The sequence below is a fragment of the Erigeron canadensis genome, chromosome 3 (assembly GCF_010389155.1).
Source record: "Erigeron canadensis isolate Cc75 chromosome 3, C_canadensis_v1, whole genome shotgun sequence".
NCBI lineage: Eukaryota > Viridiplantae > Streptophyta > Magnoliopsida > Asterales > Asteraceae > Erigeron > Erigeron canadensis.
Genome location: NC_057763.1, coordinates 35,897,885 through 35,925,647, shown reverse-complemented (window position 1 = coordinate 35,925,647; position 27,763 = coordinate 35,897,885). Strand labels below are relative to the sequence as shown.

Genomic DNA, 27,763 nt, shown 5'->3' with positions numbered 1-27,763 from the left:
AAACGGGTAGTATGCTTAGGTTTCGAGGCGCCTTACACCGCTGGTACCCCAAAGGAGTCCATTTTACGCTAAAGATGTAAATGCCCGAGGTCAATGGGGAATACAAAGTTCGATCTCATGACCTCCAAGCCAACATCCCCTCTCGCCAAGATACCCAGAAGTTACCCCGGCTCGCCAAGATCTCATGACCTCCAATCTTTAGATGATATATTGGTGAATAACTTAATAATAATATGAATTATTTAAGAATTATAATCAATATAGTTTGTGATTTGGGTAAATATGATAGAATCCTACCTAAAGTTGGGCAAATATGAAATTATTAATTTAAGTTGGATAAATATGTAATTAAGGTATTAAAATTGGGTATATGAAATTCTCCCTAATTTTTATATATTAGCATAGATAGTAAAAATATAATATAACTCGTTAAAAATAGTATAGATATTTAATAACAATACGTATATAAATTTCAAAGTTCTTTACTAAGGTGTTAATAAAACAAAAAAAAACCTCACTCGAATGTCCATTCAAAAGAACCCGACCCATTGGCTTTAACGATGACTACTGGATGATAGTTGTAAGTTTTTAACAAAGGATACATGAAGTCATGACAACGAAAGAAAATAACCTTAGATATACATTTAATTAAAAGTTTTGTTTTTAGAAACAACAAAAAAGAAAGAACTATACAAAATTATCCGCCCTTGTACCCGTGAATACAAACATCAGACAGAGAAAACCGATTTCATGTTAATTTGCGAAAAAGGCATATCATGGCATTCTAAGGTCTCAACTGGTGAGAATCGTCCTTCTTCCTCATGCAGAACTTGAAACCACTCGACCATATAATGCATAAAATGGCAATGTATGAATTGAATTAGAAGTTACCACGCACAGTCATCCTTCATTGCATCTTCAAGATTATACTTAAACCTCTATATATAGTAAACAACACAATCAATACTATTATATACCTCAGTTATTCTGATTATGAAAAGAGTGTGATGAAGTAGGCGAAAGAGCATTTTAGCAACATGCAGAAACATGAATATTGGGAGTGGTAATCTTAAGGAACAAACCTTGTTAGGGTCCGATAGTACAGCATATGCTTCCCCAATTATCTTAAAAAGCTTGTCCGCATCCTCGTGGATGGTTGTGAAAATCTCTTTCCAAACAACGCCATCTGCTCTACTACCCTCATTTCTTACTAGAAACTTACCCGCCTGCTTTCATAGATAGTCATTTACGAGTACTCATAAAGTCTCTTGTATTAAATATGAAGATAGAACAAACCTTGTCTGGGTGATGTTTAAGCGCAGCTTTATGGTATGCTTTTTTAATTTCTGCACCAGATTCCGACCCTTTCAGCCCCCTAACACGGTATAATAAATGAACATTCAATGGTTACAAGTTAGAATGTGTATAATGAAAATCAATATATATGATGAAAACTTACAAGATGAGGTAGAGGTCCAATGTCAGTCCTTGCTTCATATTTCTATTCACTGAAGAAAGACGCCGACGAGCTACTGTTAAGTCTTCCACATGCTTCTTTTCACTCTGCTTTTCAAGAAGAGATATCAGCCTTTGAAAATCAAGGGCTGCATGTACATAGTCTCTAATCTTCTCATGTAAATTGGCCCTCCTAGAAATTGCCTGCAGCATGATGGCTATATACGTTTAGTTAACCACAATTAATTATATCCAATAATCATCTTGATCATTATAATGTATATAGGAATATGAAAAACAGTCAAATAACGCAATATTTAATAAATCAAAGTAAAACAGACCTTCATGTAATCCCCGTCAAGAGCTATAGCAAGATTGCAATCTGCAATAGCATCCATGACCTCACCCAAAGCTTGGTATGCAGCAGCACGATTGCACAAGCAGATAGCAGTAAAAGGCCTCGATTCAATACTTCGCCTTATAGAATTGCTATAATGCTCCACTGCTTCTCTATACTTCCCACCTTTATAAGCTTCATTTCCTGCATTCTGGAGTTGATAGAAGGGTAAACAAAATTAACATGAACAGATCAGTCTACAAATAACTGTACTTATATGCGTTGCAAATGTTTATGTCAGATAAAAATGCAAAATTCAACTACAATGTGAATGATTTATACCATAATTAAGTCAAAGACTTCCAGTACTGTCACACTTGCTAATGCTATAATGTTGTGCATTAAAATTCTATTAAAATGCAGAAAAAAGAACAAGGCAAAACATACGAGTACTTGTTCACAGTATATATCCAGCTCTGAAATAACTTATGTGCAAGACAGTATTATAACAGCTTACACACAAAGTTTTTCTGTAGACAGTAACTATAGTAAACCAGATAAGATAATATGTTTCATACCTTACAGCGAAGAAGTTCACGGAGAGAGGCAGCTGAAAGAGAAGATGGTCCCTCGTTCCTACAAAGGGGGTCACACATTCAAAATTTGGATTATATCATTATCTTTAAAGAATATTTATATAGTATGTTTGATTTTTACTTGGTTTCCAAAGGTGCTAGTTGCTCATATTTCTCAAGAATAGAAAGAGCCAAGTCAAACTTAGCCATACAAAAGTAGGACCTAGACATCAGGCTCCATCTCCAAAGCTTCAATTGTTGCTTTTGATCCTCATCTGACATGTGATTATAATTGTTTTCAGCAAAAACTAGTGTTTGCTCACACATTTCAACAACCTTTTCATATTTATGCAGCTGTAAAATTCCACATATGATCAACTCAATGAAGAGAACAATAGAAACGTGAGGAGATTAGCATTATTAATAAAGTTCTAGCAAATTGCAACAAAAGATACCATAAAGAGAGCTTCCCCTTTCATCTCAAGCAGTTTCTCTGAATAGCAGCTTATTGATAAGGCTTCCGTAATAACCTCCAATGCATTAGTTGCTGAATCGATAGTTTTATCTTTCAAAAGTTCAGCAGACCGGTTAATATAACTAACCACTTTCTGCCAGTCAGAAAAACCTCAAATTAAAAGCCGATGTCTAAAAAGAAAGTCTATTACTAGACACACATCGAGATGTCTTAATTACATGATTATTTATGATGAGTAAAATGGTACCTCGGCATTTTGTAGGCCATCAGACGCCTCAATTGTAAGCCTTCTATCCAGGAAAACCACTCCGGAGTCCAAGTACTGTTTGTAACTTTTCAGTGCATCATCAGTTTCTCCAAGAACCAAATGGCAACTTAAAAACACGTGGCATAAAATTTTTTATTTATGATTAATAATGATATAAAATTACAAATCATCTTAAGCCTTTGTACTCCCGGACATTGATAATATTACTTAAAATATGTGTATAAAAAAAAATCCTGAAATCTTACTTTCCAGCTGTTAGATAGACTTTAGGAAATTCTGGATCTAATCGAGTTGCAATTCTGCAGTCATCTATAGCTTTCCTTATCTTTCCAAGTGACATCCTTTTAGCAGCACGATTACTGTAAATCAAGACAAGAGGTTCAAATTCTGGTGTCTTAGAACATACATCTGCACCTCCAACAAATACCGAAGCTACAGCCTTTGCTGATTTCCTCCATTGATCCATCTCTAGAGCTAACTCCATCTTGTCAGAAACTGCAGTCATATATGCTTCATCAACTTCGGCTAATCTCTCAATCCACTTAGCTTTAGCATCTGCAAACTCATCCTCCAAATAAAACCACTTCAACCTCATCTCCTCAGTCTTTTTACTCTCACATGATAGCTCCTCTCTGCATTTTTCCAAATCCTCTTGAAGCTTGTTCATGTTTAGAACCATGTTCTTATTCTTATCTTGAACAGAATCCAACTCTGTAGTAGCTTTGTTCAGTCGAGTTTTCAGACTTTCAATTTCTTGGCGACACAATTGTAGTTCTTTGTCTTTATTTGCTAGTAATGGACTCAAATCAACATTCTTTGAAGGCAATTCACTAAACTTGGGTGTCGCAGATGCAAATTCTATGGTATCAACTTTTGATGAATTGTTAACAGAAGCTTGGTTTGACCTGGACGTATCAACTTCTAACCATTAATAAGCTAGTAAGTGCCGTAAATTCATTTAAACCTCATAGAATTATGGGAGTGGGCCGAATATATTAATTTTGCCACGACACCTCATTAATCATTAATCTCAGTCCTTTCTATAGATGTTGACTAATTATGCCTTTCTAAATCACCAAAAATCACTACACCTCCAAAAAAGACTTAGCTCTAGTGCCAAAATCTTGGCTAAAAGCTCTCGGGTTAAAAAAGAAAAAAAAAAATAAAAAAAATGGGGTCTCGGGTTAAACTATAATGGAATAAGATCAGTGTATGTCTAGACAACTTAACATAGAAGTCTATTATCAAAATGATTTTACATACTAGAAACAATGCCCTCAAATTCACACATTTGTAGTTTAAATGTTTGTACTGACATTTTACCCTTTTTTTAAACTTTAAAATATCAATGTATTTCTCGTTTTATCTCAATCGAGACATCTTACTACTTCCTCCGTCCCAAAAGAAATGTTCAACTGACCATTTCTAGATTCTTGAAATATATGATTATGCATTTCTTGATTTCTAACAATGTTGGTCATTTACATTGTGGACACTTATTTTGGTACATAATTAAGCTTCTAAATCTTGTCCTATATATATATATATATATATATATATATATATATATATCTAAGACAAATATCGTACTTAAAACTTTTGGCCCATTTGGAACAAAAAACCGAAGAAATTAATGCACATCGACTACTATCATTAACAAGTACAAGAATGTTTATAAAAAAATATAATTAGAGAAAGATAAGCAAATTAATAATCAACCTCCAGGAAAGGGCATAGTTACTATTACTACTAGTACTAGTACGAGGATCAGGCATCGCGCAGTCACGAGCAAAATGACCAGGAAGATTACACCGATAACAGCACCTGTCGTTCTGATCACCACCACGTCCACCACGTCCACGGCCACGTGAACCGCCACGGCGTACATAACTTTGTTTTCTGTCATGATCAAAATTTGTCTTGTGATCATCAGGTAGTTGAGAGGTATCCGGATTCACTCTAGCCATCTTCAAGATTTCTACAGTATATTATTCATTTATTATTATGTTACTTTTGTCTGTGAGATGGATTACTTCATAATCTGATTTATTGGGAAACAGGAAGAAACTGTTTTGTGTGTTACTTTTGTGTCATTATTATATATTCTTGCTGTTTACTACATCCTCAAAAAGTCTCTCTACTCATGTCGTATAGTAGTATGGTACTACTGTAGACTGTAGTCCTACTTGCTTTTTTCAAAGTTGCCTCCTTTTTTCTAAATACTAAATCTTCTACCTATAAATAAGTGTGAACATGAATATTATTTATTATTTTTAGAAAATAATATCTTTTTTAAAAATAAACTGAAAATCCTCATAATCATAAAATGACAAATAAAAAAATAAGAATAAAACTTTTTTTTCATCTATCTTAAATTAACATTCATCAAAATGAATACATAAATTTACAAAAGCGATTGTCTATTTTGACGTATAAATTTTTTGTTAAACAATTAAAAAATAATTATTAATTACTTTGTTAGTTTATGGACTTATCTTGCATCAAAATGAAATTTTTGCACCTTTTCATATTGTCTTTATTTTATTTAAAGATGTTGTCATTAGAAAATCATCTTATATATCTAAATCAAGATATATTTTTTGAATAACTTGCCATTATTTTCTTTTTTCTGAATTGTGTCATTACAAAACTAATGTGCTTGACAAAATGCTTACGTGGTTTATTTGCATTTTGTTCAAGTGTACAAAGAGATGTGGCAAAAGATATGTCGGCTCTTAGAAAAATTATCAGAAAATTAAGTAACTGCTCAGTGCCGCCTTCCGCGGGTAAGTAAATAACTGCTCAGTGCCGCCTTCCGTGAGTTTTGAGCCCAATACCTCGACGGTGTATGGGGAAAGTTAAGATGTAGGCAGACCTTACCTCTACCTAAGTAGAGAGACTGCTTCCAGTTTCTACCTAAATGGTAGAAAAGGCCCTCCAACCTTTGCATGGGATGAGGATCGAACCCATGACCTCTGTCTCCAGAGACAAGGGTGTTTACCACTGATTTAACCATGTTGAGAAGCGAAAACAAAAACTCACATAATCACATGGATATACCACGTTTTAAATTGTAGTATTTTTAAGCTAAAGTATGGAACTAATGATTACAAGAAAACCTTTTTCTAACGATAGTGAAATTTTAACTCAGCGGTGATGTTTTAGTGTTTATTTACTTTGATATATGAATTTGATCTTATAGTGTAAGTTAGTGAGTCATTTTTGTTTAGGCATATTATTAAATAGTGTAAGTTAGTTAGTGAGTCATTTTTGTTTGGGCATATTTGAAAAGCTATATAATTTGTTAAAATTGTTGATCGAGTCATTGTAATAGAGTTATGTAAGTTCTATCTAATTTCTCAAGTTAATCTTTTGGATTATAAATAGGAAAATACACATTTGAAGATGTAATGTTTATGCAACGGCCCAAAATCTTTTTAGGATTATAGTGTATAATGAATTATTTTAAAAAAGTGATATTCGTACCATTTTTTGTTTTGATACATCTATCACAATACTGTACAAATTATTAAAATACTAATGTGGTATATGTATCTAAAAATATGATACCAATATCACCTCCCATTATTGTTTTGTAGTAAATAAATTGTCAATTATCGAAGATAGAAGGATTTTTATAACATTAGAGACATACAAGAAATAATTGATCTTTGGCAGTTTGACCAACTGGTTTGACTTGTTAATAGTCTACGGGTTTCTTTGTTTTTTACCCATTGGGTGTTTAATGGATAAAATGTCGGTCTGAAAAATTATGGTTTATATAAATTATAAGTTGTATTGTTAATTTTTAATGTGCAAAATAAATAGTTTATATACAAACTATTGCTAAAACTCAGAGACTTATGGCTTAAGCAGCAAATGTATGACTTTGAGTTTTGGTTATGAAATTTCACAAATAAAGTTCTCCAGTGAAACAGGTCTGAGTTTGTAAAAGGGCAGTGTTTTATCCCAACTAAATGTCGTGCCTTACAGCGATTTAGTTGGGGGTTTCTTCTCTTACTAGGTATTGAGGGTGAAGAGACTCTCTAACACGGACCCGGTTAAGACAACGTAAGCTAGATCCCTGTTGCGATCAAATGATTCATAACTTTAAGAAGAAGAAAAAAAGTTTTCTAGAAATTTCTTTTATAAAAATCATTCTTGTGACATGCATATATTAAGACATTTCCCATCTAACAATCAAGTGCAAAACAAACACCACCTAAATTCTAGACATATACACACTCTCGAGCACAACAAAAGTTTGAAGGCTTTATCGACAAAAGAATTGTAGAGTGGATAAACTGTCGGGCTTTGACAAACTGGGGTGGCTATAGCGACAAATATACTCTATGATAGCTAAATCAACAATTTTAGCAAACTATGTTTTGCCCTTTTCGTTTAGGAAAAATGTTACTGCATACAAATATACAATAGAGTCTTGAATCTGAATAATATGCACAAAGATCCATCTCTATAAACTTGATCATCAATTTAGTAAGAAAAGGTTATCGTAATACAATAGAATGAGCGCCAACTGAACTAATGAGCACAAAATTGGGTGAAAGATTCAATTCAAGATCCATCTGATCTTCCAGCTTGAATTCCTACTTTCACCATGTATATGTAGTCTAACTTATTCCTCATGCAACTTTTTTTCTTAGATGAAAGGCTGATCATCTGTATTGGTGTTTGGAGCCTACCAAAGCCATCTATAACAACTCGATCTGGAACTCGTTGATCCTGTATGAGATGAGCCAAAAAGAATAATGTGTGGATGCTTTTTATGAATTTACCAGCGTGGATAGGAGCTATGGTAAGTCTTTCCCGAGTTCTCCCAATAGTAGGAGTTACTATAGGTCTTTCTTGATTCATGTGAACTTTTCCGGGTGGTGAAATCGTATGGAGAACTATAAGATTCCGAAGCTCTCCTGCTACTGCTACCAACGTCTCTGTTCATGTCTTCCCACATTTCCTCATCAAGGTCATACTTGGACCTCTGCAAAGTTTAAATCTGAGGTTAGAAAATAGTACTTGATTCAAAAACAGATGAGGTAGAACTTTGCAGACCTTGGTGGAATCTGAAAGCACAGCATACGCCTCTCCAATCATTTTGAAGAGTCTGTCAGCATCCAGTTGGATCGATTCAGAAATCACTTTCCAATGTTGACCATCACTTCCACTTTCAGCTCTTGCTAGGACCTGTCCGGCCTATTAATCGCCACAAACGAACTCTTTAGACAAGAAAATGAGTTGTCAGATATCAAAATCAGTAATAGTCTAAAACACAAGGAGTAACCTTGTCTGGATGATGTCTCAGAGCTGCTTTCCGATAAGCCTTCTTAACTTCTACTGCAGAATCTGAAGATTTTACTCCCCTAAAAATAAGCAAAGGCGATAAACATGAACTTTCTTCCTTTTTTTTTATTTACTATACAGAACTTGTTTCATTACCAAAGAATATAAAAAGGATAGTGCGCTAATGAAGTAAAAAACACACTTACAGAAGAAGATAAAGATCTAAGGGCCTTTCTTTTTTTGCCTTTGCTTCTACAGAAGAAAGACGGCGGCGGGCTTTTCTTAAATCTTTCGCACTGCCATCAGTTTTCCCTAGTGTGGCAGACTTTTGCAAATTCCCTCCTGACTGTACCTCAAGAATAGATATGAGTCTCTGAAGATCATCAGCTGCATGTTTGTAGTCTCTAATCATTTCCCATAATGTAGCCCTTCTCGAGAGTGCCTGATAATATGACAAAAAAATTATAGGAGATATAACTCTCTTATCATCAGCGAAAATGCCAGAGTTGCTTGCATTACAAACACCACATAGCAGAATGATTTCAAAGTCATCTTGCATGCTGAGAGAAAACTCAAGCTAGAGAAAAGGACATGATCCATATTACAATTAGGTAATAGCCCTTTGATGAAATCAGAACACCCAAAAAACATGCATACCTTTGGGTAACTTCCATCAAGGGCAATAGCTATGCTGCAATCTCCAATTGCATCAACAACTTCACCCAGAGATTGGAGTGCAGCAGCACGATTACAAAAACAGACAGCGGCAAATGCATATGATTTCATACTCTTCGATATTGCAGCAGTATAATGCTCTACTGCTTCTGTATGCTTACCACTCTGAAAGGCTTCATTTCCTGCATTCTGACCCCATAAAAAAGACAGAGAAAAGAGTACACGTAAGTACAGTTTCACAGATACACTAATATGTACAATGTTTCAGTCCTCGATTTGCCATAATGAGGATACACAAATCTTTTTTTATATTACCCATCATCAGGATCCATATCTTAAATATAATAACACAAACTGCAGATGCTTAAAGCAAGTAAAAATCGCAATAACTTTATTCTCCAAAGTATATTGAGACGGCTACACTTGGTAAATTCTGAACTTAAAGGATTATTAGATATTACATAAAATAACATAATTAGATTAATAAATAGCAGTACTGCATGACAAAAACAGTGCTAGCCGTACCTTGGAGAATAAAAGCTCACGTATAGTAACAGCCAAAGAAAGTGATGACTCGTCAGTGCCTACAATCCTGGTTTTACACGGAATAATGTAAATATCAGTACCAAATTTCGTTGCCCCTCCCTACCAAATGGAGACGCCATGTTTTATTATAATGATAAAACAGTAATGCATTACTTGTCTGCAGTAAGTCTCAGTTGCTCATGTTTCTCAATTAAATCCAAAGCTATTTCAAGCCTGCCCAGATAAAAACAAGACTTGGACATCAAGTTCCATCTCCAAAGTTTCAATGCGTTCTTGCAATCATGGCCATCGCCAGTTGCCAAATTCTTTTCAGCTAAATCTAAGGTTTCCTCACACATTTGAACTACCTCATTATGCTTCCCCAACTGTAACATGAAGACCACATAAAGGCCAATATATCAATTTTAATAACTAACCAGGTATAAATGATAACGATTATGTAAAACATCCCATACCAAAAGAAGGGCCTCCCCTTTCATCCTAAGTAATTTATCCGAATAGCAGCTTATGGACAAAGCATCAGCAATGAATCCCAGTGCATTAGTTGCTGATTCATAAGTTTTCTGTTTCAGAAGCTCTGCTGACTGCCTAAGATGATCGGCAACTTTCTGCCAACGAAAAGATTTTGAAGTAGATGCTCACAATGAAAGAAACTTACAGATTCTTGGTCTATTACATGTTTAAAATAAAACTCATGGAAAATCCAATACAAATATACGTTCTGATCAGTAATCGACACAAACAGTTAGAATTCAGGATCTCAAGTCCTTAGTGCCTTTAAAACTGAGTTTCAAAAGCACCAAATATGAACCACCATAGTACCATTGAAGTAAATGCTACATATACCATAAGAGAGACAAAAAGCTACATAAGACATGTGATTACCTGTGACTTCTGCAGGCCGTCGGCAGCTTCAATTGCAACTCTCCTATCCAAAATGATATCAGACTCCAAGCACTTGTTATAATAGTAGATTGCTTCCTCTAGCTCTCCTAGAAGTAAATGACAACTAGAAATAGGATACAAAACAGAAACGTTAATAATTTACATCCCTCGAACAGCAACAAATCCCAATGAAGCTGATGAAGAGAAGTAGATGCAATTAGTATGTGTTGCATGATATGCCTATAACTCCCTTTGTGTACACAAAATTTCACCATACTTTGGTAATACTTCTTACAGCAAACATCTCATTGATCAACACAAACACTATCATAGCTGATTGAAGACTGTTAACACCATATACCACCAATTCATGACATATGTAAAGACCCCATCACCAAAAAAGGCTGATAAATCCAATCTAAAAACGGCATGTTACAATAAAAGTCTCCATAAGCTTAAATATAACTTATAATAGGTACAGTCGGACACATAAGATAGTGTTAAAACAATATACTTCAAGTGTGGTTCCAGTCACCTATTTAGACAAATTATTTTCAACTTCGAGCTTTAATTACGCATATAAGCCATCACGTAGGCATATCCACTTGCTTTACGATGCATACCTTGTTATTCACATGCTACCGGTATGTAACATTACCAAGATACACAGGCAAGAATTTTCTTTGAACACCGCAAAACATCAACCATCTTTTTATATGATTGCCTCAGAGATGGTTATTCTACGAATGTAATAGGTATACTATATACAACCTTTTACCCCAACCTTAAAGAGTATTTATGATTGCACGTTTGGCAAAATGCTTAAAACTGTTTTAAGATATAAGTAAAAAATGTAAAATTAAGTATAGCGCTTAACTTGAAGAGAAAAAAAAAAGAAAGAAGAAAAACACACACATAATGCCTTAACTCAAAGTTAGAAAATATGCATGTAATGCATATCTGTACTTACTTACTGAGACTTCTACAAACTCTGGATCCAATATGTTCAACTTCCCAAACTTTCAAACACGTAAAAACCCCAAACAAAACATATACGATAACCACGATGCCAGTCAAAAAATCAAACTAGAGTAATCACACAAAATAAACATAGCAGCCTGAAAATCAGGTTTTACATGCTTAACGATGCAGATCTTGTTGAGCAACCAGTAAAACGATGATCCCTTAATAGAGTATTAAAAATATAAGTCACCAATGACATTAATAGGTTGTACAATTTGTGATGCTGTGGAAAAGTTGTTGTAGGCCTATTGTAAGTATCAATCACATCAACAAAAAGAATAATGCCATTTAGGCTCATGATGACATAAACTCATCACAAGATATTGATGTAGACCTAGGAATTTTGAAAAAACAGCTATGACGCTGTAAACTTACTTTAAACAAACCCATATATGGCAACCTTACTTGTGTGACCAGCCAAATATTCAGATATATCTCCTCCGCTTGTAGAAAAAATTAGCATGGTTCAAAACTTATAGAGGTGAAAGAAGAATATATATGAAATACTTGCAATATACAAAGACAATAGGGGACCAAAATGTCTACAAGTTATACAAGTAAGCATCTTCATCAATTTCCCTCTAGCTGTAACAAAGACTAATGTCAGTTTAGCAGTGCGGTGCATTGAGTGGAATCCTTAGGTAGAATGCTATTAGGGGGTACTGTTCTATGAGTTTGGTATACACATTTCAGTGTTGATGTAATAACTCTTTACTAATAAGTAGCTATGAGTGTGTATGCTTAACTAGTTATCAATATAGCTTTACGAGGTATAACTGTTGTAAGTTCCAACTATTCTGCTATACATACCATGCATTCACACCAGCTTTCTGAGTGAATACACTTAACTTAGGACCTACGAGTATGGTACATCTTATGCAGTAGAAAAATGCAGCAGACAGAAAACTTACTTTGCAGATCTCAAGTTGACCTTGACAAAATTGGGGTCTAATGCAGCGGCCACTCTACAGTCCTTTAAGCCTTCTCTCAACCTCCCAAGAGCCATGCGAGCAGCTGCACGATTGCTATAGCACAGAAGAAGAGGCTCTGTACAGAAGTCTGGTGTCTCACTATGTTGTATTGAGTTAATACCCTTTGAATAACAAACTTCAGCTTCTGATAAATCGCCATTCTTGTATGCCTGGTTTCCCCTGACACAAATCAGTTTAGTCAGAAGTAAACAACAGAGTGTACAACTATAGCATAACATACCCCCAAACAATAATAATAATAATAAAGACGACGGTGATGATGCCGGGCATATAAGGGTAGGATTGAGATCCTCTAAAGCTAATGTCAACTTTACTAGTACAGTTGATGATCTTGACCATTGAATTAAAATTACGGGTCAAAATTCAAAAATCATCTTTGAATCGAGACCCTTGATTTTAATCCAAGGGTCAAGATGCCTTCAACTTTACTAGTAAAGTTGAAACCAACTTTAGAGGATCCTCATCCTATAAGGGTATACATTTGTGAAAAATTAAACATGAATGAACAAAATAAAACCTTTTTCGCCATTTGTCACATATTTCCTGATCTGAAGCCATAGTATGCCCTCGTCTAGTAAACTCATAAGCATGAGATGCATCAACTCTGTTCTTTGGAGCATTAAATTCTAAATCACGGCCAATCTTCAACTTATATTTCTTCTGTTGGGGACGTCGTCTTGCAGACACATCCACATTAGCAAATGATGTAGAGGAAGATGATGAGACGTCTTTTACATTGAACTTCTCTGTGGTATCAACAGCATCTTCATTGTTAGCCTGAAAGGTTGCAGGGTCAGGAGAAGTTGATGCACATTCAGTACCACCATAAGGAGAGAAATCCATCGGTGAACATCCAGAAGATTTATCAAAAGCATGTGGGACCTCTTTAGATACACAAGTACGACCCCCCTGATGACAATTCATGCCTTTCTGCCTCAACTTTGCCTTTTTCTTTAATTTCCTTAGGCCCACAGATTTGCTTTTACTAAAATCCAACTTCATACCTAAACCAGATAACATATCTGATGTGAAGGAAGTTGCCAAATTGATATCTGGTGTGTTAAAGCCTGTAAATGAAGTCTCCAATCCACCAGCATCACTTAGAGATCCGAAGTTATTGGTTATTCCAGATCCATTGGTCAAAGATGATAGATATGTTTCGTTGCGGCTAAATGAAGTCACCTTAGTACCCCTGTCACTCTTTCCTTTTTCTTCAAACACTGGCACCTTATTCACCTCATGTGTTTCTTGAGCAACCTTTCTTTTGTCGCTTCCAAACACAAATGAGTTGCTAAATTGGGAAGATAAATCACCATCAGAACCATTGATCTTATTCGTAATATTGACTTTTGTTGGGTCATGAATATTTGATGTCTTTGTCTCATCAGAGACTTTAGATTGAGGGGTATCACCAAAAGCATTGCCTAAATTACTTCCAGAAACAAAACCATAGTTACCATCATGGACGGAGTCTAAATTACCGTCTTGCTTCTCCAAAAGATCACAGCTTCCTACTCCTTCACTCTTCAAATTTCCCTTTACGCCATTGACTTTCCTACTTGCCTTGAATCCGGGCCTTTTTCCATTCCGGCTTCCAATATGAAAAGCTCCATTAACTTTTTCATTCGAAAACATTACTCCACTATCTAGATTCCTCTTAGCACTATCACCAGATCCCTTCTCCGTATCACTAACCCTGCCATCTTTCTTCCCAAAACCTTCACTTGCCATTCCCACATCCATAGGCGCACCAAACACCATATTAGCATCCAACTTCCCAATCTTCTCTTTAGATTCTTCTTTCCTGTTACTCATATCAGTCCTAGCATCTCCAAGATTAGCAGAAAACACAAAATCCACATTTCCAAATTTCCTACTATCCTTCATCTTATTCTCCTCTACCTTAGACCTATCAATCATTGGTTCCTCTTCATCTAACCCTCGTGTTCCAAGATTCAGCCCTGACATAGAATCAACCAAATGGGATCCAGCTTCAGCCTCATTTGTAAACTTATCGACCTTCACAAACCTATCAACACCATCGTTCACCTTTGCACCAAACACAAAATCCACACCGTTAACTTTCCCAAACTTACCATCACCCATTTCACTAGCATTTCTAGTATCCACTTTTTCATCCAAACCACCCGACTTCAACCTAACCTCGTCATCTCCTACGTTAACTCCTATATCGAACCGCGACACACTAAACTCATTACTACTAGTTTGCCCTAAACTCGAACCACTATCACTCGCACTAAATACATATTCAAAATCAACATTATTACTTTTACTATTAACATCTTTTCTACTCCCTAAACTATGTTTCTTCACTTTCACGTGTCTCTTTTTCGACAAACGAACGGCCGCCGCAGTAGCGGTATCACTTGAACTACCAAAATCGAATTTATTTAAATTCATAAAATTAAAATTATTACTGTCATTATTGAATATACCTGAATCAGTATGAAGTTTGTGAAGGCTGGGGTTAGGGTTTTGAAATGAGAACTCTTCGGCTGCCGGTGACATGACAAAGGATGTGAGTGTGATCACGGCGGCTGAGTGACTGAACCGTCGTCGCTATGCCGCCGGTGGACGGAGAGTTAATTTAGGTTTAGCTTTCTTTATTATTATTTATTTATTTATTTAAATTGTTGGTAGCTGAAGAAATAATATTTGAGTGATGCGTTGGTGAAGAAAGTGAAAGGAGGGAATGTGAATGTGTAAAGTGAATTCAAGGGTTTATCAGAGGGGGGTGTTTCGTTTTTTAAAAATTTATACATCACGCCGTATATGTGATTTTTGTTAAAATGTAAAATCAAAATAGGTAAAAGCATTTAAAATAAAAATTTGAGAAAGAAGTGTCCATCTTTTTTTTTAGCCAAAAAATTCCAAAATCGGTCAAATATTAAGGTGTAGTGTCGTAATGTGTCAAATACAACTAGAAAGGTAACCGCGCGTTGCAGCGACAATAATTTATAATGCGTGAGATGCCGTAACGATAATATAAGCTTTTTAGGTTACTTTCATTAGATGCGGCAATGAGGTATTTAACTCTAATTGCAATGGTGATGGTATTGATGTGTGTATGAGAGAGAGAGAAAAAAAAAAGGATATGTACAAACAATCATGAGATATATATGTAGGGATGGCAACGGGCCGAGTATGGTCCAGGTTTACACGATCCCGGACCCAAACCCGATTAAAAAACCCCGTCCCAAACCCGAACCCAGACCCGACGAGTCCCCATTTATTTGGTAACCGTCGGTAACGGGTTTCCCCACGGGTAATCGGGTATCCGTTATAAAAAAATCCTTTCATGTTTTTTTTTAATGCAAAACCTTGTTTCATAATTAACTAAATTAACATTATTAAACTTCATGACTTTTCTCAGCAAGTATGAAATTTATCTGTAACTAGTTGATTATGTACAAGTACAACCATGTTGACTGAAACTATTAAACCCGTTAGTGTGGCTTACCAAATAATATTCATTACAGAAGCTTGAAATCCTTTCACTTATTATCATGTGTTAGTGTTAGGCAAGCTAGTATTTCATACCTTTTCAAATAATTAGAAATAAACATACTATTTTTATGATTATTATTATGTAGTTTAACATAAACGGGTCGGGTATACGGGTTTGGGACGGGTTTCGGGTATACGGGTTGGGTAAGCGGGTTTTAATCTTAAACCATCCCCGGACCCGAACCTGCAAAAAAAACTAAAATCATCCCCATGCCCGGCCCTAGACCCGCGTACTCGAACCCGGCCCAAAAATGTCGGGTTTCGGATTTCCCCGTCAGGTACGGGTTTATATGTCATCCCTATATATATGTTAAGGTTATTTAAGAGCATCCCCAATGTCCATCCCCAATACACTACCACATCAGCACCACATCAGAAAAACCTAGTTTCAATACATTTTTCTCAATTCACACCCAACACCCAATACATTCCAATACACTCTAACATATTTATTTTTACACTTTTAATTAATATTTTATTTTTACACTCTAAATACTTATAATAATAAAGATAATAATAATAATAATAATAATAATAATAATAATAATAATTATTATTATTATTATTATTATTATTATTATTATTACTATTGTTATTATTATTATTAAAAGGGTAATAGTAATATATATATATATATACGAGATGGATACCCACGCAATGCAGCGGCGGTGGCGGCAACGGATGGTGTTAGTGGCGATGGTGCTAACGATGTGGTTATTAATTTAAAAGTAATTGACGTAAATGGTAGTTTAGTTATTTTATTGTTAAGGGTTGTATCTTTTGTAAATAGTTTATTAAAAATATTATAGAGATATTAGGTGGAAATATTTAAATTAATTAATAAAGGAGACAAATAGTTTGGATAAATATGAGTGTAAACTATTTTAGGGATATATTAGGTAGATTTAGTATGTGAGTTATGAATGTGTTAAATATTAAGGGTATTTTGGGTATTTTAAAGGTAGAGAGTTGAAAAGAGATGAGAGTGGTTTGTTTATTAATATAGTATAGATATATATATATAAGGGTAATAGTAATAATTTTATGAAATTATAGGGTTAGATTTAAAATTACTATATGATTATAAGGACTAAAATACGTACAGCCGCCGGAAAACGAAAAAACATTCATCTTCTTCATTATTAGGGATGGCAAAAAAAACTCGACCCGGCGGGGAAACCTAAAACTCGAACCCGTTCGGGCCAGGGACTGGGGCATGTCTAGCCCGCCCCGACCCGACATCAATACATATATCTATATATTTATAAGTAATTAGTTTTGAATCTATATTCCACACTAATATCAAAAAAAATTGTATCTATGTTCAATAACTTACACATCCATTTCTCAAAACATCATGAATATGTAGTATCCTTTCTCAAATCATACAAGTTTTAGTAAATACTTTTGAAAAATACTATCCTTATCGGGTCGAGTTTCGGGCTTGATTTTATCCACGATGGGATCCCCGATAAGGTACCCGATGGATATCGGGTCGGATTCGGATCATATATTCCTTATCGGGTTCGGGTTTAGTACCACCCGCCCCGAACCCGACCGATTGTCATTCCTATTCATTATGATATATAAGCAACACACACACACTATAGAAAAGTTAAATTAAGGACTCCTTCTACCTCATTCTCCAGCCACCACCACCATCATCTCTGACCACCACCACCATGATCATCTCCGACCACCACCATGATCCTCCAGCGACGGCAACCATCTCCGGCGAGACTTACACATGTGTAAGTAACTTACACATGTTTTAAGTACAATTTTTTTAGGTAGATCACCCATCACCGGTTACCCCCTATGACCTATCACCCTCTATGACCTATCACACTATGACCTATCACCCTCAATGACCTATCACCCCCACCAACTTTGGTTTATGAATATCCTTAAAGGCGAAGCTCGCTCCGAATCATAATTTTTATTCAACTTACACATGTGTAAGTCTCGCCGGAGATGATCAGTGGTGATTAGATCTGATGAAAATGAACGGTCTAGATCGAGTCCCTAACAGTCCCTAAAATAAGAAGTCCCTAATCTAACTCACCCCTATATATATATATATATATATATATAAGTGGATTATTTTAGGACCACCTCTTATTTTAGGACCATTTAGGACATGTGTTTTTTGTAACTTACACACCACCATCGTCATCTACTACGATATACAAGACTTTTTTGTAAAAAAACAAAGACTTTCCGGCGACCCGGTGGCTGGAAAATCATGGTGGTGGTCGGAGACGATCATGGTGGTGTGTAAGTTACAAAAAACACATCTCCTAAAATTGGTCCTAAAATAAGTGGCCCTAAAATAACTTGCATATATATATATATTGGAGACGGAAATCAAATAAAACAAATAAACAAAAAATGCTCGAATACATTTGTGGTGGCTACCACGATTCGCTCGAATACGCAAGGAATACGCTCGAATATGGCCCACACCCAATGGTGTGGACCATATTGGATACTGAATACAGATCAATACTACATACATTGGGGGTGCTCTAAGGGTAGTTTAGGGATATTGAAAAAATTGTTGAATTTTTTAAAATAAGAAGTTTAATTTGTTTTATAAGAGATTATAGATAGGTTTTATAGAATTTTTTTTTTTAGAAAAAAAAAGAAAAAAACACTCCTCTAGTGTAAACAAAGGGGGATAAAGGTCAAAAAGGTAATGTCTCACTGTCCCAATGTTGATATGCATCGGCTCTACTCGACCGATTTTAGTTGCCGATATTCCTTTGCCGTCTTTTGTCAAAAACTAAAGGGTAAGGAATGCGATGTGCCAAATTGTGCCGATAAAGAAACTGACCAAAAAAACCGATTATACCTTTCATTCTTAGTCTATCACTAATCTCATTACATAACATGTTCGAATGGTTTATAAGGTGTTTAAAATTAAACAAGGAAGAAAAAATACTCACTAATCTCATTACACGGCTAAGCCTCATAATTTTGAGTCATAATACTCATCTTCCAGAGTAATCTTGGAAGAAAAATCTAAACAATGTATAGCCATGTATCTTAAAATGATATACTTGTAAAGTCTATACTTAGAGAAATGATATAGTTAAAATGACAAGAGGTGGGATTTGAACGGCTTTTTTTCACTTTTATGTTATATTACTGTCATTATCGCTATTCTAACTATCAATATGTACTGATCGGTTGTCCGGTACAATTAGCCTGATATTTTATCCGGTATTTCACTATCCATTACCGCCGGCATTTTCCGCTATTGTAACCTGTTTATTTCAATTTTCATTTTTTAAATTTTTTTACAAAATTATTCTTATGATACTTTAATGTTATTTTTTGTTGTTTGTAAACTTTAAAACTTATATTTTGTTATAAAATACCTATTTGGTATTATTTTTTAATGAATTGTAATTATATTTTGACTATTTTCATTGAATTATAACAAGTCTTGTATCATTATTATAAAAATTAAAGTTAACCATACCAGACTACATACCTCAAACATCGATAGCTAAAACATTGGTTAATGGTTATTACTATGATATCACATTGTCACATTAACCTTTGAAAAATAATTTAATAGTTGATTGCACAAATCATCCATGTGGTTTGCACAATTTTGTAATTTTCATCCCTTCAAGTTTTTTTTAGGGTATTTCATCCTCTAATTTTTTTTTAACAATTTACATCCTTTTGAGGGATGTAAGATGCTAAAAAAGTTTGCACAAAGTTTGTATACTTTTCGTCTTTTTCATCCCTCAAAAGGATGTAAAGCGCTAAAAAAATTTACTTTAAGGACAAAATTCACTAAAAAAATTTTGAAAGGATGAAAACCACCAAAGTGTATAAACCACAGGGATGATTTAAGCAATTAACTCAATAATTTATATAAAGGTTACATATACAACGCAAAGTCGCAAACCGCCCATATATCATACATCTTGTAGCTAGATGGATTAACAATCATAAACACATACATAGACAGCTCAATAGTAATAACAGGCTAAGTAATCGCTTTAGGCCTTCAAAAATCTAAAGGTCTCCATTTTTCGTATAACAGACTTAGCTTTTAGACTTTGTGCTAAATATTATTAAAAAATTTGTATTACAGTAACACTTTTATTAGTTTTTGTATCACATTTTTACTAGTAGTTTAACAACATAAGTTAAACTACTTAAATAATATGCTAACGAAATAACCCCTAAATTTGATCTCGTTTAAGGCCAAAAAAACCTTAAACCGTCATTGAACACATAGATCGTCCTATATGTCTTGATAAGTGTTTAAGCAATTAATACCCCATATTATTAATATATCTTCAAGTTTTCATATTAAAATTAAAAACACTCATCAACATCATATGCTGGATAACTTTTTACAACTAGATCATATAATTAATAAAGAATATAAAGTATAATCACTCTTTTAAAAACATACAAATTGACCTTTAGTTCAAAAATGCACGTTCCTATAATTGCTTTTCATACTTCCATTTAAAGATGATGATGAAACCAGGATGGGCATACCAAAAGATGAACCATTGGTGTAGTAACCATCAAGAAAAGATAATCTTTGTCTTGGGGTGCTTAGCGATCGAGCCTTAGCCATAAACGATTCCGTGGTGGCCATGTAAGAAGGAAAAATCGGCGAATTTGGCAATGAAGTGTCATCTGATCGATCAGGTGATAAGTGGTAGTGTCTTCTTGAATTATACAACATTTGAGGGCGAAAAGATGGTGAATTGTTTTCTTCTATATGTTTTTCATGTCCAAATCTTGGTTTCATCATTTGTTTCGCAGTCAAGTCTTTGATAACCTTATTGTTTCTTGTATTATTTTGTGGGCTAACATGATATTGTTTTTCAGGATGGCTATTAGAGAGATTGAGTAATGTAGGAATCCGTATTTGATGAAGTTTAGCCTGGTGTGTTTTCTTCAGTTTGCTTAAAAAACTTTGTCTCACAATTTGGCCCCGAATCACTGCTTGAAGCTTCACTACTCCCCTCAGTCCCACCAATGCTTTCCAAGCCTGTGTCAACCCATGGAAATTACCATAATCAATCCAAATAGATGATGTAAGATAGTTGACCAAATATTAATGAATTTTACATTTACTTCTTGTAATTTTGATTTTTGACCCAAGAAGTAAAATTGTGTCAATTAGTATTAATCAACTAAAATATATGTGTACCAAATGTGCCCGGTAAAAGGATTGAATCTTAATGGCTGCAATGTTTCGGGTTCTCCATTCAAGGTCTTGAGAAGACCTTACAAGCCTGGCAAGCTCGGCAGCTGCATTTGCAGCTGCCATGGCTGCTTCAGCTGCAGCCGTCATTGCCATGGAAAGAGCCATCATGTGTGGTTTCTGATCCTTCTCACGACCTTCCACCTTTGTTTCGGATGTTTCAAGTGCATGGTAACGTTGGTTCATCTTTAGGATACCAAAACACCAATTCCTCTTCTTTTTTCCCTGAAATCAGTCCTCAAAACAATGCGGAAAAAATGGCACAATGAGATATAACAATATGATTGATACCATTTATACATAATATATGACACACACAAAATCCATGTGCTAGAAAACAATGAGATGAAAGTTACCTTCTTGTCAATCGATTCAGCCTTGCAAACGAAAAATCTCGTTAGGAAACTATACCAACTTCTCTTCTTTCCCATTAGAATTCGAACACCAAAAAAAAAAAAAAATGCTAGATGAAACTTAAACAATCAATTAATGTCTTTGTAACATAACTACTTGTGCGCATTTCAATTCACTTGAACAAATGAAACAGCATAGTGATCAAATGACATCAAATCGGGCTGTTTCAGTTTCAAGTTAGATTCTTGCTAAATTGGTTTTTTGGGTTGTGGTGTGAAGGTGACAGCAAAAAAGATATCAACTTGACTTTTGAATGTTGTAAGCTTATTGAAACACAATGGCTTTTATAGATGATATACAGGAGTTCATGATTATTTTTCTTTTGTATAGACTGTTATCATCTTGCATACTTTAATTTCTTCTTATATTAGTGTGAAGTAATTTTTAAAAATCATAATTTCTCCGTACATACAAATGTCGTATTAACAAATATTTTCACACTTAAAATCGTGAAAGTTAATTTGTAACACCTAATTTATTTGAGATCTTTCTCGCGTGAAACAATTTGGTGTTACAATTTGACTTTAGTGTGAACAATTAATATGTTTTTACACATTTAAAAATGTGAATTTATTTTCCCCACATATATAAATGTGAAGAATTTATAACATTTTACACACTTTCGAATCCGGAATCATTTTATATATTTTTAGGTATGAAAAAATTAATAAAATTTTTAAAAATAAATGTGGACAAATGAAATCTATGTTATAATGAACTTCTAACTTTCACATGTTATGAATACGTTATTATCATATTCATTAATAACTCACCCTATAATTAACCCCTTTCTGTCTGTAAATATGTCTTGTTAGGATATAGTAAAACAAATTATAAGGTCTGTTTAATAGTATTAAATATATAGTCAAACAAGGAATTTTATATACACTTTGTGTGACCACTGATCGACCACCACATTGATGTATTATCATGTGCATCTTGAAGTATAATCAAGTACGGCCATGGCTTGAATTATGTAATGTTCACTTTATTGTCAGAAAGAAAAGAAAAGAAAGACATGTTAATAATAAAAATAAGCTGTTAGTTTTTAGTTTAAGAACAATAATATAAATCTTAGCTTGTTAGATATTCAAATAAATTTTTAAATCATAGTTAAAGATCAAAAGTACTTTCTTTTTAAAAAAATAATTAATAAAGCAAAACAATCTTATAATCAAAGTAACATGTATCAATGAGTATTAGTATTTTACAATCAAAATATATTTAGACTTGGAACACGATATAATTAAGTGATGTAATTCTGTAAGAACTCAGAAAAACAATAATGTTATTCACAATTTTGATATAATAGTTTTAAAACATGGATTTATTTACCAACTCTTATAACGATTCCACCACTTGTTCTATCTCTTGCCAATAATTTATAGTTGGAGTGATGACACATCTAGATTTTGCTTATAAGGAAGTTCAGTTATTGACTTGGCTTCTATGGAGTTTTTCCTCAAATTAGTGTATCTTGATGAGTTTGAGCTTCCATTCGGCTAAAATAGTGGGTAGTTGTAAGTTTTGGTCTATGATGTGGTAGGCTTTGACCATTGAACTATCCCGATTGGAAGTTTGGGTTCATTCATCCCTTTAGTAGTAATTATTATTTCTTCCAGGATATGGTGTAATGGCGATTTGAACATTATATTAGTAATAATCATGCATAAGACTTCATTATATGTAAACTCAGTAATGATGATTTTTATTACACACATGGATTTCGAAATAGAGAAGAAATTAACTTTTTACCCAAAATGATACAAAATTGATAAACAACACCACTTTGACATACATTTTTAACAAGAAAATCACTTTTTGCAAAATATTTATAAAAAAAAGGGTAAATTACACTTTAGTCTTCGAACTTGACACGTTTTTCACTTTTAGTCACTAAACTTTAAAGAAATTATATATTAAATTTGCCACTTTTTTCACTTTTAGTCACCGTGTCCAAAATAGTTAGTTTTGCTCTTTTAAGTTGCCCACGTGGGGATATTTTCACCCGTCTCCGTTAATAGCTTAAGTTGCAAAGCAGTGTTTTTACTAGTTTCTGCATACTTCACACCCATCCCTATGTTACTACTTAATAGAAATGTAACTTCACATAAAAGAGGACTGACGAAAATAACCCCACGTATTTCACATGTGGGCAACTTACGGAGCAAAACTAACGATTTTGGATAGTGACCAAAAGTGAAAAAAAATAGCAAGTTTAGAATTTGTAATTTTTGAAGTTTAGTGACTAAATTGAAAAATATGTCAAGTTCGGGGACCAAAAGTATAATATACCCTTAAAAAAAAAAACATCATTTTACGAGTAGTAAATTATTATTTCCAAAAACACCATTTTGACTAAAAACATGCTCATCAAAACTTGGCCAGAGACCAAAAATATTTCATATGCAAACAAGCTCCAAAAAGATCTTCACCGCTAGGGTTCAGTGTTTAAGTCCTCAAACTTTCATCACATGCTGACACCACGTTGCTACATCACAAATCGCTCATATCCCCTGGTAAATCCACACCTTTTGTTCTTAATTTCATTCCAATGTTGTTTCATTTCATTTTTAGATCAATTTCTACCCACACTAAACCCTATTTAAACCCCCATTTTCGTTACAATGGCATGTTCTCATTTACAACTTCAACTTTTAGTCCTTCATCAAATCAATACTCATTTACACGTAATTATCTCATAAATTCATGTGGGTTATCACCAAAATCCGCTCTTTTGGTCTCCAAGGATCTTGATCTATCAAAATCCCTAAATAAACCTGACTCTGTTCTTGAGTTCTTCAAGAATCAAGGATTTACTGATTCTCAAGTTTCAAAACTAATTTCTAGGCATCCGAAAGTCTTATTAACTGATATCGAAAATACCCTTTTGCCGCGTTTCAATAGTTTAAAGTCTCTTGGTTTTTCCAGTAAGGATATTGCTGCCATTGTAACTGTTGCACCAAAAGGGCTTTTGCGTAAAAGGCCGAAAGAAACAGTCTTGCCTTGTGTTAGTTATTTGAGAAGTGTTTTAGGGTCTGATGATAAAGTTATTTGTGCTATTAAGCGACACCCTTTAATATTAACTTATGATTTGAAAGTTTATGGTGCTGAAAATATTCGGTTTTTGTTAGAACAAGGGGTTCCTGAAGAGAATATTGCATTTACGTTGGCACACCAGCCTAGAACTTTTCTTACATCGGTTGATAGGTTTAAGAAAATTGTTGAGAATGTGAAAGAAATGGGATTTAACCCTTCGAAAACGAGGTTTCTTTTGGCAATCCAAGCTGTTAGGGGGATGAGTAGATCGACTTGGGATAACAAGTTGGAGCTTTATAAGAAATGGGGTTTGTCTGAAGATGATATTTTTCTGGCATTTGAGAGATGTCCTGGGTTTATGATGGCTTCAGTGGATAAAATTAGCGGAATCTTGGATTTTCTTGTTAATACAATGGGTTGGGAAAAAAGTCTTATTGTTCAGTGGCCGATTGTGATGTGTTTTAGCCTGGAGAAGAGGATTATTCCTAGGTGTTTACTTTATCAGTATTTAGGAGAGAAAGGGTTGACTGAAAAAGATGATTTTTGCTTTAATAAGTGGTTGATGTACACGGAAAACAAATTTCTCAAATTTGTTGTGAAGAGGTATGAAGATGAAGGCCCGGAGCTTTTGAAATTGTATCAGAAGCATTTGGATGAGGCTAATAGATCTACTACTTCCACTCCTCGAAAGACAGATTTAATTTGATTCTTGAGGTTATCAACTTCAGATTTTGGTATGAATTTCTTAGAGGTTCTACAATCCACATTTTAGTTGCTGTTTTTGAACTATGACTCGTATGTTACTTGTTCATACACCCTTTCAGTAAACCTTGTGCATTGCCATTCCTTGTCCAAATATATTGTACTATAGTTTTTTTTTCCAAGATTTTACACTCTTTTGGTTTTATTTATCTTTCAAGCATTTGTATTGGCACAATGCAAAACCAAAATGTACTGTTTACCTTCTTTTGGTTTTATAGGTCTTTCCGGCATTAGTATTACTCCAGTGCAAGTGTGCAACTGCTAAACTACACTTATCTTGGTTGTAAGGTTTATAGAAATGAGTATGATCTCACTGGTATATTGTTGAATATAATTGTCTTCTGTAAAATAATGCTCAAGTTAGTTTTCTCTTAGACCCATGCTTTTGACTTCTAAATTACAAGTTAACACCACAATTGATTGCAAGCTTGATCTTCAGGACACCTTCTGAAGCTTCTCAGTTTAGGTTGTTTGTTTGGTGCTGTTGTTTTGCAAAATCGTGTTTGGTCTCTTATGTATGATTGTGTTATATGACTATATATATTTGTTGTAAATTAATCACTATACTTGTCAAGTTACAAGCATTTGTATTGCCGCAGTGCAAAATAAAAATCCACTGGTTACCGTCTTTCAGTTTCATAGGTTTTCATTCATTCGTAATACTCCAGAGCAAGTATGCAACTGCTAAACTACACTTTATCCTGGTTGCAAGGTTTACAGGAATGTGTATTACCCATTTGGTAAATTGTTGAATATTTACTATTTCTTCTGTAAAGTAATGATCAAGTTATTCTGCAGTTGTCCAGACCTTTCATTTGATTGTGTACCTTTATTATATTTGAGTTTAGTGCAATTTGCAAGCAGATGGTACTAGTACTAGTTAAATTACAAAACAAACACTAGAGCATACAAGAACAAATGAGTTTTAGAGATGATGGGGGACTTGAGTGAAAGGGTCTGCTTAACTTGCAGATCTGCACTACACTTGGGTCATTTGCCCATTATCATTTTCGAATCATTGTCTAATTGTATATTCATTGTTATACATACAATTTTAATTACTTTTGTGTTCTTGTTGGTCAGTTGGCACATAAATCTCGTGGTTACTTGTAACTTTGTAATCTGTATATGCCTGTGATCTCTTGTCAATTCATATATTACATAGATGTTGTAACACCCATCATTTAAAAACAAGGATTTTCAAAAATTTTCACCTAACGGTGTCAAAGAAAGTGGAACAAACATTTAAAAGTCCAAACCAATAAATTCAGTTTGGTTTATTCATTAAATGGTGTTACTTGCCATATCATAGAAATAAGTCTAAATGGAAATCCATCGGTTGTCCAACATAAAACAACCGATCACAAGTCTTAACAAATCATAAAGTCCTTAACATAAATCAAAAGTCTAAAACGAGCAACCTCTATGGGTAAACTATGGTCATCATCAAGCAATCTACCCATGTCTCGCTCTTTATTCATCATCCATCATAAATTTGCTAAACCTGAAGGAACAACACATTTCAAGAAAACAAGTGTTAGCTAAGTAAGATAACACCTCATTTATAAAGCATTTGTCCAATTAAAACTTATTAGAAGTCGTATTTTATCATTAAGACACATATCATCACATAACATCTAATGTAGCCATAAATATCATTCATATAGGATCGTTCGTCTTAGTTGTGCTTACTCATCTTTTCATCATCACATATAACATCATTTCAGGTGTGACATAAGTCACTCATATCATATAAGGTATAAATTTGTGTGTAGGTGGTCATAAAACCTAACGGGGACCTCACACCCGACTGGATGGATAAGCCTTACGGCGGTCCATCAGTGTCGTTAAGGAATGGCAAGCCAATCCAGGAGTAGTCCGTATGTTCAAAGACATTGGTGGGTAATCACTCCACCCGGAGATACCTAAACCACGTAATTATGTTGCAAGGATCCACCCAAGCAACCATACACGCACTCACCGGGCAAGGGCAAGTACGGGTTAAGCTTAACACTTTCATATCATATACGAGCTCGATTTGCATTACATATAGTTCAGGAATCCACATTACCTAAACATAACACATATTCATCTTTTACGTTTAGACCCTTAAACGTGCACGTGACATGGCAACTTAAAGAGTCTAGTGAACTAGATGAACAAGCCATACAAACATGCACAATACAATACATCTCAAAACATATCATATCCTTTCATTTCATATCACATTATTACATTTCATA

At 34.4% G+C, this 27,763-nt stretch overlaps 4 protein-coding genes across 4 annotated transcripts; 1 reads left to right on the top strand and 3 right to left on the bottom strand.

The window, feature by feature from the left end:
• Positions 1-611: 611 nt before the first annotated feature.
• Positions 612-5,154, bottom strand: LOC122594069 (dnaJ homolog subfamily C member 7 homolog). The gene is made up of 11 exons (XM_043766546.1): positions 4,830-5,154; positions 3,356-4,015; positions 3,090-3,216; positions 2,823-2,975; positions 2,510-2,721; positions 2,371-2,428; positions 1,797-2,003; positions 1,460-1,659; positions 1,297-1,375; positions 1,083-1,226; positions 612-938 (listed from the first exon to the last, which is right to left on the bottom strand). Exons 1-11 carry the CDS (start codon positions 5,075-5,077, stop codon positions 888-890), a joined length of 2,139 nt encoding a protein of 712 aa, XP_043622481.1. The 5' UTR covers positions 5,078-5,154; the 3' UTR covers positions 612-887.
• A 2,316-nt stretch (positions 5,155-7,470) lies between these two features.
• Positions 7,471-15,224, bottom strand: LOC122594578. Its single transcript, XM_043767015.1, has 11 exons — positions 13,047-15,224; positions 12,449-12,688; positions 10,515-10,638; positions 10,085-10,237; positions 9,783-9,994; positions 9,609-9,675; positions 9,066-9,272; positions 8,615-8,850; positions 8,410-8,488; positions 8,181-8,321; positions 7,471-8,109 (listed from the first exon to the last, which is right to left on the bottom strand). Exons 1-11 carry the CDS (start codon positions 15,056-15,058, stop codon positions 7,903-7,905), a joined length of 3,678 nt encoding a protein of 1,225 aa, XP_043622950.1. The 5' UTR covers positions 15,059-15,224; the 3' UTR covers positions 7,471-7,902.
• Positions 15,225-20,513: 5,289 nt separating this feature from the next.
• Positions 20,514-21,491, bottom strand: LOC122592030 (protein IQ-DOMAIN 19-like). The gene is made up of 2 exons (XM_043764243.1): positions 21,252-21,491; positions 20,514-21,089 (listed from the first exon to the last, which is right to left on the bottom strand). The coding sequence occupies exons 1-2, from the start codon at positions 21,489-21,491 to the stop codon at positions 20,514-20,516; spliced, it is 816 nt and encodes a 271-aa protein (XP_043620178.1).
• A 2,609-nt stretch (positions 21,492-24,100) lies between these two features.
• LOC122593535 (transcription termination factor MTEF18, mitochondrial-like) lies at positions 24,101-25,642 on the top strand. The gene has a single exon (XM_043765957.1). The coding sequence runs from the start codon at positions 24,274-24,276 to the stop codon at positions 25,462-25,464; it is 1,191 nt and encodes a 396-aa protein (XP_043621892.1). The 5' UTR covers positions 24,101-24,273; the 3' UTR covers positions 25,465-25,642.
• The last annotated feature ends 2,121 nt before the right edge of the window (positions 25,643-27,763 follow it).